General features: G+C 36.9%; 1 protein-coding gene across 1 annotated transcript in view; it reads left to right on the plus strand.

Moving 5' to 3' along the window:
• LOC126200705 (kinesin-like protein Klp98A) overlaps window positions 1–12281 on the plus strand; it is a 391643-nt gene that overhangs the window by 318555 nt on the left and 60807 nt on the right. Inside the window, exon 16 of the mRNA XM_049936729.1 lies at window positions 6182–6310. Coding sequence (XP_049792686.1) covers window positions 6182–6310 — 129 coding nt within the window. The remainder of the gene's footprint in view (window positions 1–6181; window positions 6311–12281) is intronic.

Genomic DNA, 12281 nt, shown 5'->3' on the forward strand with positions numbered 1-12281 from the left:
ACCTACCCGTGACTGAACATAGTGTTACGCCGAGGTATTTGTATGAGATGGCCAATTCCAGCAGTGACTCACTGATATTAGTCATAGGATACTATGCTTTTTGTTTTGTAAGGTGCACAATTTTACATTTATGAAAATTTAAAACAAGTTACCAATCTCTGCACCACTTTGAAACCTTGTCAAGATGTGACTGAATATGTATGCAGCTTCTTCCAGATAGTACTTCATTATAGATTACTGCATCATCTGCAAAAAGCCTGATTTTACTATTAATATTGTCTTCAATGTTATTAATATACAACATGAACAACAAGGGTCCCAACACACTTTCCAGGAGCATACCCGAAGTTACTTCTACATCTGACAATGACTCTCCATCCGAGATAACAAGCTGTGTCCTCCCTTCCAAAAAGTCCTCAATCCAGTCACAAATTTCACTTGATTGATACCCCATATGATTGTACTTCTGACAGTAAGCATTGGTGTGCTACTGAGTCAAAAATACATCATCTACCTCACTGTCTTGTTTCCAGGCTTTCAGTACATCATGTGAGAAAAGTGCGAGTCAGGTTCCACATGGTCAATGTTTTCAAAATCCATGTTGGTTGGCACTGAGGTGGTCATTCTATTCGAGATAGCTCATTATGTTTGAGTGTAGAATATGTTCCAAGATTCTACAAAAAATCAATGTCTAGGATATTGGACAGTAGTTTTGTGGATCACTTCTAGTACCCTTCGTGTAGAAGGGTGTGACCTGTGCTTTTTTCCAACAACTGGGCATGGTTTTTTGTTCTTTTCTTCTTGAGCTGCATACTTTCCCTGGTTACTTTCTTCAACATCCTTCAACAGTAATTTGACTTGTTCTTCACACCTTGCAGGATTTTCATAGAAGATTACACATCTACTGAGAATGACTTTGTTTTCTTCTTTCACCCAGATTCTGTAATGCCCATTGTCGTCGTACCCCATGAGGTAACCCTTGACACCTTTCTTATCAATTAGAAGTCTTCTTTGAACTGGGATGTGGGCACAGCATGTAGTGTCTGTTATACGTAAATGGTTTATTCTCGGCTTCATATCTAACCACAACTCAAAAGGACTAGATTAGATTAGATTAGATTAGATTAGATTAGATTAGATTAATACTAGTTCCATGGATCATGAATACGATATTTCGTAATGATGTGGAACGAGTCGAATTTTCCAATACATGACATAATTAGGTTAATTTAACAACATACTTAAGTTAATATAACAACTTTATTTTATTGTGTTTTTTTGTTTTTCTTTATTTTTATTTTTATTTTTTAAATTTTTTTTATATATTTTTGTTTTTTTTTTTCTTAATTTATATCTAAAAATTCCTCTATGGAGTAGAAGGAGTTGTCATTCGGAAATTCTTTTAATTTCTTCTTAATACCTTCCAGAGATGGTTTTGCAGTTCAGGTTAGAGTGTATGCTGATTCTCCAATGCCCAATTGTCTGCTGGAAAATTAATTTCTTTATTTGATTACTTAAGGTTTTTCCATTTCAGTTGTAATTCGTAACTCGTGCTCACCCCACCATTTTGCTGTGGTGTGCAGGGTGGTGCCAGCCTCTGGGTAACACCTTCTGCATGTACTATGTTCTGAACTTCTTTACTGTTAAATTACCCACCATTGTCACTTAGCAGCTCTGTGACTGTATGACCCAGTGCTGCTGCTTCATAGTTCACGTGTGGAGTTTGTGCTTGATTCGGCCACTAGAGGCCAGCTGGTCTACTAGTACGACAGCAGTTATGTGCAGCCTGCCAACTGTGCCCCTGTGAAACTAATGACTATATAGGCCAGAGTGCAAGGCTCTGCTGGGCAATTGTGTGTTCTCTGTTGTATGTACTTTGTCTTTCATGTGTTTATGCATCTACAGGTAATAAAGTTATAGTGTTCTTGGGTTCGAACACACAGCGTCTTTGAATGTTGAAGAACATATTTCAAAGCATTGTTAACATCAGGCTTCTGCCTTATGATATAGTAATGCAAAAATTCTGTGTAGCTGTGTTTGAACACAGCCATATAGTCTTCTTCTGGAAAGAGTCATTAAAAGGTGATTAGCTGACATCAATTCACTTGGCTTGGTTGTTTTAAATCTTTGACTAAATGGCTGTACTCACGATACAGCTGAAGTAATGAAGTCTTTTCAGTGGCATTTACTATAGAAATTTCTTTAGACAAAGATGGTTAAATGTCTGCCTTGTACAAGATTCCAAACAGCTCCCAGGTCCCATGCAACACTATTGTATCATCAATTTTAAGCCAACACTCCCCTGCTGATGACTTGAATTCACTTTTATGATTTCAGTCCTGAACAGCTAACGCTACATTGCACCCAAGTTTCTAGATCGAAGTTGAACATGACGCACATCCAACAGCCTCATTTCCTCCCTATCAGGCAGAGATGATTGAATACTGCTTTTTCCCCACTGCCATTACAGTTTGTTTTCCTGCTGTCTTTACACCACTTAGTCTGTCAGATTTAAGAAAGTCTGTAAAATATTGTGAACAGTTTGTTACACATCTTTGTAGTAGCTACAGTGTCGACCCACTATGTTGCTGCACCTGCTTCAACTTAATAGGCTTCTGCACAGACAGACATCATCACAGCATTAGCAGCTGCACAACTTTCCTGGCTTCTGTTTTGATTTTTATTTGGTTTCCTGTCAGAAATCCACTTTTTTGAGTCCTCCACCCAATGACCCTTTCATTTACAATGAAAAGCACCACTTTTTCTGGACTCATTTTCAATGAACTTGCCATTTCCATCTGGTTTTTGGTTACTTACATTTACCACTAATGCTTCCTTTGGCATTTTGTCACTGTTCAGATTCTTCATAAAATTCCTTGTAAACATACATAACTGCACTGTCTGTTCATCAAATGTCCTTTTCTCATTCTTGTTAACATAAGATCTGGTAAAACACGTTCATTTTCAGCTTTAAGTCCACTGTTCAACTCCTTCCAAAAACTTTTAAGTTTTGCTTTGTGTGGGTGAAACATCTTCATCCAGTTTCCAGCAAAAGGAGAAAAAGTCTATACAGATTTTGAACAATTGATCCTTCGATGAGACCTCAAACTTCTGCTTTAAGCTATCCCTATTACTAGTTGTTTCCTTGCCCATTACCTCTTGATACACTTCATCAATAATTGCACTAGTTATCATACACTTTGCATAACTGTTTGCCTTTTGATACAAATTGAAATGTTCTTTGTGCTTTTTGGCTTGTAGATCTGTTGCACTGCCTTCCAGTGGTTTCAGCTTCACTAATCTTTTATCAGTGACATCCAGTGCACCTTCATGGTAATCCAGTAAGTCACTTCTTTTGCAAACTGGCCAATCCATTTCTCCAATTATCAGTTTAATATTCTTTGACGTATCCATTCCTGCAAAACTTTATCTCAGAACACTGTATGTGGCCTGAAGTTATTTACTGAATACAAGCCTTTTAACATAAAACTCAGCTGTTGATGTTTCTAAGCTCAAAAATCAACTGGTTGTACTCTACTCAAAACTTGGTTGATGACTCTTTAACTTTTAATTATGATTGCTGTATTTGCTGGTGGGTGTAATATCCCTTGCTTTAACACTTTCTTGCACTAACACGATTCAGGAGAAAATTTTAATACAACACATTTTCACTCTAAGCACATGTTGCCACATTTTTTATTGATGTTTCATTACTGTTTCACGTTATTAATTCACATACGACACTTAAATGAAACTGAACCCATAATCTTTTACACTTACTTCCAAAGTAAGAGTGATTTCAGATGTGCTGCAGGGGAGTGTCATAGGACTGTTGTTATTCACAATATATATAAATGACCTTGTGGATAACATCCGAAGTTCACTGAGGCTTTTTGCGGATGATGCTGTAGTGTATCGAGAGGTTGTAAAATGGAAAATTGTACTAAAATGCAGGAGGATCTGCAACGAATTGACGCATGGTGCATGGAATGACAATTGAATCTCAGTGTAGACAAGTGTAATGTGCTGCGAATACATTGAAAGAAAGGTAGTTTATCATTTAGCTACAATATAGCAGGTCAGCAACTGAAAGCAGTTAATGCCATAAATTATCTGGGAGTAGGCATTAGGAGTGATTTAAAATGGAATGACCATATAAAATTAATCGTCAGTAGAGCAGATGCCAGACTGGGATTCATTGGAAGAATCCTAAGGAAATGCAGTCCAGAAACAAAGGAAGTAGGTTACAGTACACTTGTTTGCCCACTGCTTAAATACTGCTCACTGGTGTGGTACTCATACCAGGATTGATAGAAGAGATAGAGAAGATCCAATGGAGAGCAGTGCGCTTCGTTACAGGATCATTTAGTAATTGCAAAAGCGTTATGGAGATCATAGATAAACTGCAGTGGAAGACTCAGCAAGAGAGATGCTCAGTAGCTCAGTACGGGCTTTTGTTGAAGTTTCGAGAACATACCTTCACCGAGGAGTCAAGCAGTATATTGCTCCCTCCTACGTATATCTTGCGAAGAGACCATGAGGATAAAATCAGAGAGATTAGAACCCACAAAGAGGCATACCAACAATCTTTCTTTCCAAGAACAATACGAGACTGGAATAGAAGGGAGAACCGATAGAGGTACTCAAGGTACCCTCCGCCACATGCCGTCAGGTGGCTTGTGGAGTATGGATGTAGATGTAGATACTTGTTTTTGGTTGAAAAAGTTAAATACTGCACTGAACATTTCATTTATTTCACATTGTACAAAGACACTCTTTGATAAACAACACAGTTGCATTATTTACCTCTCCAAAAATTCTACGGCAGAAGTGCTGTGAACTGCATTTGATACTTCATCAAATATAGATGTATGTAATAATATTTACCACAGCTGTGATTGTTAGTGACAGTGTCTTTTCGTTCAGACATGCATGCATGTATCACCAAGACTACTCTCAGCAATCCTAGAAGAAATTTTCAGACCCCTGGGAAAACAAAGAAGGAATATATGTTAATGTAATATATATGAACCCTCTCCTTTCTGCTGAAGATAACATATTGTTTGCATCTAGTACAGACAAATTTCACCATTTAATGGAAGAAATTACAGATCAAGCTTAAAAGTAGGTCTGAAAATCAGTTACAACAAAAGTAAAACAATATATAACACAAACAGCCATAGCCATAAACATACAATAATCCTGGATGTATGGGCTATCAAGAAACTTCCAGATGACTGGATCACAGCTGTTATCCACCCAGCTCACAAAAAAGGAAGCAAAAAAGACTCTGGTAACTAGAGAGGCATATTGTTCCTGTAGTCTTACACAAAATCTTTTCTAACACCCTCGAATGACATGTAATGATTGCAGGACTGTGAGTTAGGGGAATATCAAGTAGGTCGCAGAGCATAGAGATTTTGTGTTGAACAAATAGAAAACCTCAAGACCATCATCCAATACAGCAACAAATCAGGCAGGCAGAATGTAATCAGCTACCTTTGTAGACTTCCTAAGAGTGTATGACTCTGTAGACAGAAGCTATCTTTCGAATTCTAATATAACTAAGACTCAATGAAAAGCTCAAAAGGTTGGTGCAGGCCACCCTGTGCAACACCAAATCCAATGTAAAGTTTACAGGACAACTTTCAGAGAGACTCCTGATCAATACAGGGGTGAGGAAAGGTGACAGTATTTCATGTACATTATTTGACTGCATTCCGGAAAAAACTGTCAGGGAACATATAATGTGACATTTAAAATTTGTACAACCCACAGATCACCAAACGTACAAGACATTTTCAAGAAATTCCATTCCCTTACGAGCCATTGTTAACAACAAAGATCTGTATTTGATGATTTATTGGAGAACAGAGAAATGAAGTAGCAATGTACTTTTAAATTTCTTGTTGCATTATAAATGTGAATTGCAGAATGAATGCAGGAAGATCATTCAAAGGGATGATATGAATACATGGTGAAGTGAATATGGAGACTGAATTAGATAACAGTTTTCAAAGATAGACATTGCAAAAAAAGGGAGGGATTTAGAGGGAACAAGTGGGCATAACTGAAAACAGGATTTTTAAGTGAGTCCATTCATTCATAAGTGTTGTGTTTTAATATGTAGGAATAATAGAACTTTTTTCCTGTGTGTCTTTCATTGTGTTGTGTGTTTCAGCTGTTGGACCAATGGCCAGATGCTGAAAGCTCAACTCCTAATTCTTCCAGCCCTGACTCATGGGCTAGTTTGGGGATTGATTCATCTGAACCCACTCTGGAGTACGTCAGAGATCTTGTCAACACTTACGTAAGTCTCACATTTTAAACAGTTGTTATATGCCTTTTACAATATTTGAGAGTATTTACTGGTTGTTTTTAGCATTTTCAATGGTAACATGCTACCAGCAGTTTTCCCTACAACTTGTTTTGTGAATTTCCAGTATATTTTTGTTGCATGAAACAATGTAATAGTTGTTAGCACTGTTGAGTGTCTGTTTACCAAGTTTACCAGCTTGCTAGGTTGTCTCAAATGTGTGCATTTGGTGTTCAGTGAAACTTTAGTCAGAAGTTCCGACAGTTTGGGCTGAATGACACAAACCATATTGGCTAAGGTGTAGGAGTTACTTGCAATATGTAGAGGCCTAGATTGTACGATACTGTGTGGAAGCGATGTAATTTTCGTGGATAAGTGCATATGCCAGGGAACCAGAAAATGAAAGCAAGACAGACTTCACTTCACGTCCATCAGTACATGTTACAAATGCAGTGAAGCTGCTAGTTGCTAGATCCATTGCCATGGAATGCAGTTCTTAGGTGTTTTAGGTTGACTGATAAGTTTTCTGCATCTGTAAATGAGAGCACAATTATTCAAGCTTAATTATCCTGATACACACCTAAATATCAATCCATGGGACTGTAACGATGAAAATAATTAATTCTTGATGATTTAATGTAATTGGATGGATAAAAATCTACTCGCCAAGCAGTGGCAGGAGAGCACACCTATAAAGAAAGGTTTTATGTATGCAAGCTTTCGGAGCCTGTGGCTCCTTCTTCCGGCAGAAGGGTTGAACAGGAGGGAAGAGGGGTGAAGGAAAGGGGCTGGAGAGGTTTAGGAAAAGAGGTAGAGTCAGGAAAGTCACCCAGGGCCCTGGGTCAGGGGAAACTTACCAGACCGGATGAGGATCTCTCGTCTGACTGCATGCTTCCTGCACTAACATGCCATGCTGTCTCAGCAGGAAGATAAGGAAACTGCGAACACTTCACATTCGATGCCAGTGTAATTGCCCAAGGTACATAAAACTGCTTGCTTGCAGCTCAATTTCATATTATGCTATATTAGGAAATTTGAAAACGTGAAGCTCTGTACGACTCATAATTAAGAGCAATATTTTATTAAGACTGTTGATAGAAGAGAATACACCTACAAAAATAAAAATAAAAGTGTATTTATAACTGCATTACATCATCAATATTGTGCACTCCAAATTTTTTCCTGTGGAATTCTCACAATTAAGCTTAGACTAAAGAAGAGAGGCTAAAGCAAATAGTCACCATAGCACAACATTGGAGATGGAATAATTTTTCTGTTTACAGCAAATTAGAATCAGATTTTATTATCTATAACTACTCTACCAACATTGTAGTGGCTACATTTTTCAACATAGATACCATGTAATTGTGACTTCCTTTGTTATATAATTAAAAAACCTTTCACACATTTGTTCGTCAGAACACTGATACCACTTTCGCATCCTCATTATAGAGATGGGAAAATTCTTCACCGAAGAAGACTTTATCAAACTCCTGGACAGTTTTAATGTAAAAGAATTTGCATTTTAAAGTGGAATTACATTACAGATCAAGCAATTCAATCTGCAAATGCATGGGAGTACTTTCAAATGAAACAGCAAAGGGTCTGCAAAACAGTTCAAGAACACATGTAAGATCGGCTGTGTCGCGGGAGCATTTAGAAAGTGTTTCTGTATTTCTTTCAACACTGCAATGAGTTCTTCAAAATTCATATTGTCTTTTTAACACTAGAGGAAAATATAGAAAGTAGAGGGAAATATATGGTGTTTTTTGTCAGAAGTTGTCCCTTTCACAGTGTGGTTTTTGTGTTAAAAACCTCCACTTTCCTCATCAAACCATTTAGCATCAATTGTTTATTTTATGGACTTGTGTTAAGAACTAGAAATTTCCATTTGTCACACAGTACATTGTAACAGGTTGGTAAATGCAAAGCTGGAAAGTAACAGTAAATTTCTTCAATTTGAAATGCTTCTGTTATTAATATAAAAGAGTTAACTGAGAAAAAAGTCTTAACATAACTGAATAACAAAGAAATACCAAATAATAGTGCTGCATGGAGGTAAATCGGAGTACCTCAAAACCCCGTAGTAACAAAATCAAACCAAAATCTAGAATTTGGCTAATGACATTTAATGTAAATTCTCTCTTAAAAATGGGAAAACTAAAAAACATCCTGGACAGATCCAGAGAACGTAAAATCAAAATTATTGCATTTCAGGAATCACGATATACAGGTGAAAATCCATTTGATTCGGAAGGATACAGGATATACAAAGGAAAACCTGGAAAATGAGCCATGGCAAATTGTCCACAATTTGGAACTGGATTTATAGTAGATACATCAATACTTGATTCAGTCGCAACTTTCAAATCTTACTCGGGTTGGCTCTCCACGATGACAATAAAATCAGCTAAGATATACACCCTAATCAACGGACATGCACCAACTAACATCACTAACAAAAACAAAATAGAAGAAGTAGAAGAATTCTGGAACCAATTAGATAATATTCTCCAAAAAATCCCAAATAACCATGTCAAAATCCTTATGGGCGATTTCAATGCACAAATCGGTAAAGAAAAGAAATATCGATATTGGGTAGGTAAATGGTCAGGGCATACACAGACCAACCGGAATGGCATGCGACTCATTGAAATCTGCAAAAACCATGACCTATTTTTCAAATCAACATTTTTCAAGAAAAGAGCCTCGAAAACGAAAACTTGGATCTCACCTAATCCATTACTAGGTGAATATCAGTTGGATCATGTAATGATCTCCCGCGTAAATACAGTAGAAATCATGAAACTTAAAGTCCTTAATGGACTAGACCTAGATTCCGACCATTACCCAACAAAATTCTCCCTAGATGTCATTCCAGAAAAAAGAAAATTCACTAAGAAATGTCCACACCGTAAATATGATGTACAAAAGATAAATGGCAATGAACAATTTACAAAAGAAACACAAAATTTAAAACCACAAAATTGGCAACAGCTGCAAGCAGGACTTTTAAATGCAGCTGAAACTGTAGCACCGCAAACAAGAACACGTAAACACCCATGGCGGACAGATGAGTGTGACCAACTGATAAATCTCAGACAACAGGCATGGCAAAATTGGTTGTGCAACAAAAATCAAAATACCCTGGAAGATCTCCAAGATACCAGGAAAACAGTCACAAAAGCAATACAAACAGTCCGTAAACAACACGAAGACAAAAAATTGCAAGACATAGAAAATGATTTCGAGAAAAACAATTCCCGAAATTTCTACAGAGTATTCAAACAAAAATTAACAAAGTACTCTCCTCCATCACTCCAGTTCAAAAATGACCATGGTCAAATTGCTCATACCAACACCGAAAACTGTGAAATTCTTGCACAATACTTTTCTAAATTACTGAATTGTGAAAAGCCTGCAGAAAAATTTGAGTTCCATCGTACACAACGAAACCCAGACTCAAAGCCACCAAGTTTACAAGAGATTAAAGAGATAATTCAGTCACTGAAAAATAACAAAGCATCAGGAGAAGACCAAATCATCGCAGAATTATGGAAAAATGCAGGAGAAAATCTTATTGCAAAACTCAAAGAAATTATACATGAAATCTGGAAAACTGAAGAAATCCACACTGATTGGAAAACTGCAATCATACATCCTCTGTACAAAAAAGGAAGTAAAACAGACCCCAACAACTATCGTGGAATCTCTTTATTGTCAATAACATACAAAATTCTGTCTAAAGCCCTACTAAACCGCGCAGAATCTCAGCTGGATTCAAAACTAGGCGAATACCAAGCTGGGTTCAGAAAAGGACGATCATGCGTAGAACAAATCCTTAACTTGAAAAACTCAATGAAATATTTACATAGTACTTCAAACAAAAGTTATGTCATCACGTTTGTCGACTTTAAAAAAGCATATGACAGTATAGACCGAGAATCCCTTTTTGAAGTATTAGCAGAATTTGGACTAGATCAAAAGACAACAAACATCATAAAAGAAACACCCGCAGAGACCAAATCCAAAGTAAAATTTATGGGAGAATTGAGCACATAATTTGAAATAGACACAGGAGTACGACAAGGGGATGTACTGTCCCCAGTGCTCTTCAATTGTGCTCTTGAAAAAGTTGTTAGAGAATGGAAAAAAGCAGGTGCACCAGCACACAGACTGGGACCAAGACATAAGGGCATAGAATTAGACTGTTTAGCATTTGCTGATGACATGGCACTGATTGCACAAGACATTACCGATGCACAGAAACAGCTAGAATTATTACAAGAACAGGCAGCTAAAATAGGATTACAAATTTCATTTGAAAAAAACAAAATTTATAACTGACATCAAAGATGCACCTTCTGATCTCAAAATTGGTAATAACTACATCTCTCGAGTAAAAGAATTTAAATATTTAGGTGAATGGATTGCAGAAAATTGTAATGAAAAGAAATCTGTCAGATCAAGAGTCCAGTTAACAAAAAACATTTACAACAAAAAGAGTCTCTCGTGGAACTACAAAATACGACACTATAAAACAGTAATTAGACCCGAAGCTCTCTACGCATCTGAGACGCTAAACCTTCAACACAGAACACTAAAAGAGGAATTAGAAGTGAAAGAACGTAAGATAATGAGGAAAATCCTAGGACTAAGAACTAAAGATGGGGTACATTATCCAAAACCCAATGCAGAAATATATAAAAATATCTCCAAAATAACAGACACAATGTGCATGAGAAGAACCCAATTCATGGGGCACTTAGAAAGAATGGACTCAAACAGGTTAACGTACAAAATCCATACATTTTTAAAGAACAAAACTACAAGACCGAACTGGTACAAACAGACGGAAAAAGACCTGAGAGAATTAGGGTCTCCAAATCTACATGATAGAAATGAAATCAGAAAAATCACAAACACACGGGGTTTTCAGGAAGAAGAGAGAAAAACTAACTGACATACATGGTCTACGCAACGAAAGCTAGCCCATTCGTTGTTTATGAAGCAATACTGGGCGAAAAGGAAGGCCAACAAATGTTGATTACGCTTGGTCCTAAGTGATCCATCCGCAAAGAAGAAAGAAAGAAAAGTGCTATTTAAAAATTTTCCAGGATGTCAATAAGTTTAAATGCAAAAATATTGTGATTTCATTCTTTGTACTATTTTAGCAATGGGAATAAGTTTGTCTTTGCAGTTAAGAGTTTTTGGAGTGTAAACATGCGAATGTGAAAGTGTTAAGTAATGATGTATTTATTACTGTGTTCAGTGTGCCATAAAAATAAGTTTCCAGCAAAATTATAAATAAAGACAATAATGAAGTGATTTAAACACACAATTCAAGATTTACACTAATATAAATGAAAGCTTCTGTACAGGGTTAAATTTCAGTACATTGCCTCACTGGACTGGCACACCCAGCAAATAATCCGCATCACATTTCCAATTAATATACATGATGATTGGCAGCATACTGCCAAATAGTACTAAAAAGTGACTGGCGCAGTAAAAATTATTTTGTATGTTTATAATGCAGTTGCTGACCTCAGTCAGTTCCATACGTCATGGGTATTATGTTTCTCAGTAGTGTTTTGTGAAAAGAGCATCCCCCTCCCTTCCCACCACCACCCCCCCACCACCCACCACCACCCTGTGATTCTCATTATAAATCATGAAGCATTTCTATAATAACAGTCAGACTTAGAGGAACTATAGATCCAACACGACAACCGAGAACTGAACTCAATTGTGGCAAGCGATCCTGCAAGGAGTCTTCCCACTGTGTGTATTGATTTAGGCAACCAGTAACAAATCTAGCAACACACTTCTAAATTTCTTTGAAGTTTTCCATTAATATTGCCTGGTGGGGATGCCAAACATTCAAATAGTGCTCAAGAATGGATCGCACAAGTGTTCTGTATGTCTTATTCCATTTAGATGAGCTACACTTTCCTAAAATTCT

Source organism: Schistocerca nitens, chromosome 1 (genome assembly GCF_023898315.1).
Source record: "Schistocerca nitens isolate TAMUIC-IGC-003100 chromosome 1, iqSchNite1.1, whole genome shotgun sequence".
Taxonomy (NCBI): Eukaryota; Metazoa; Arthropoda; class Insecta; order Orthoptera; family Acrididae; genus Schistocerca; species Schistocerca nitens.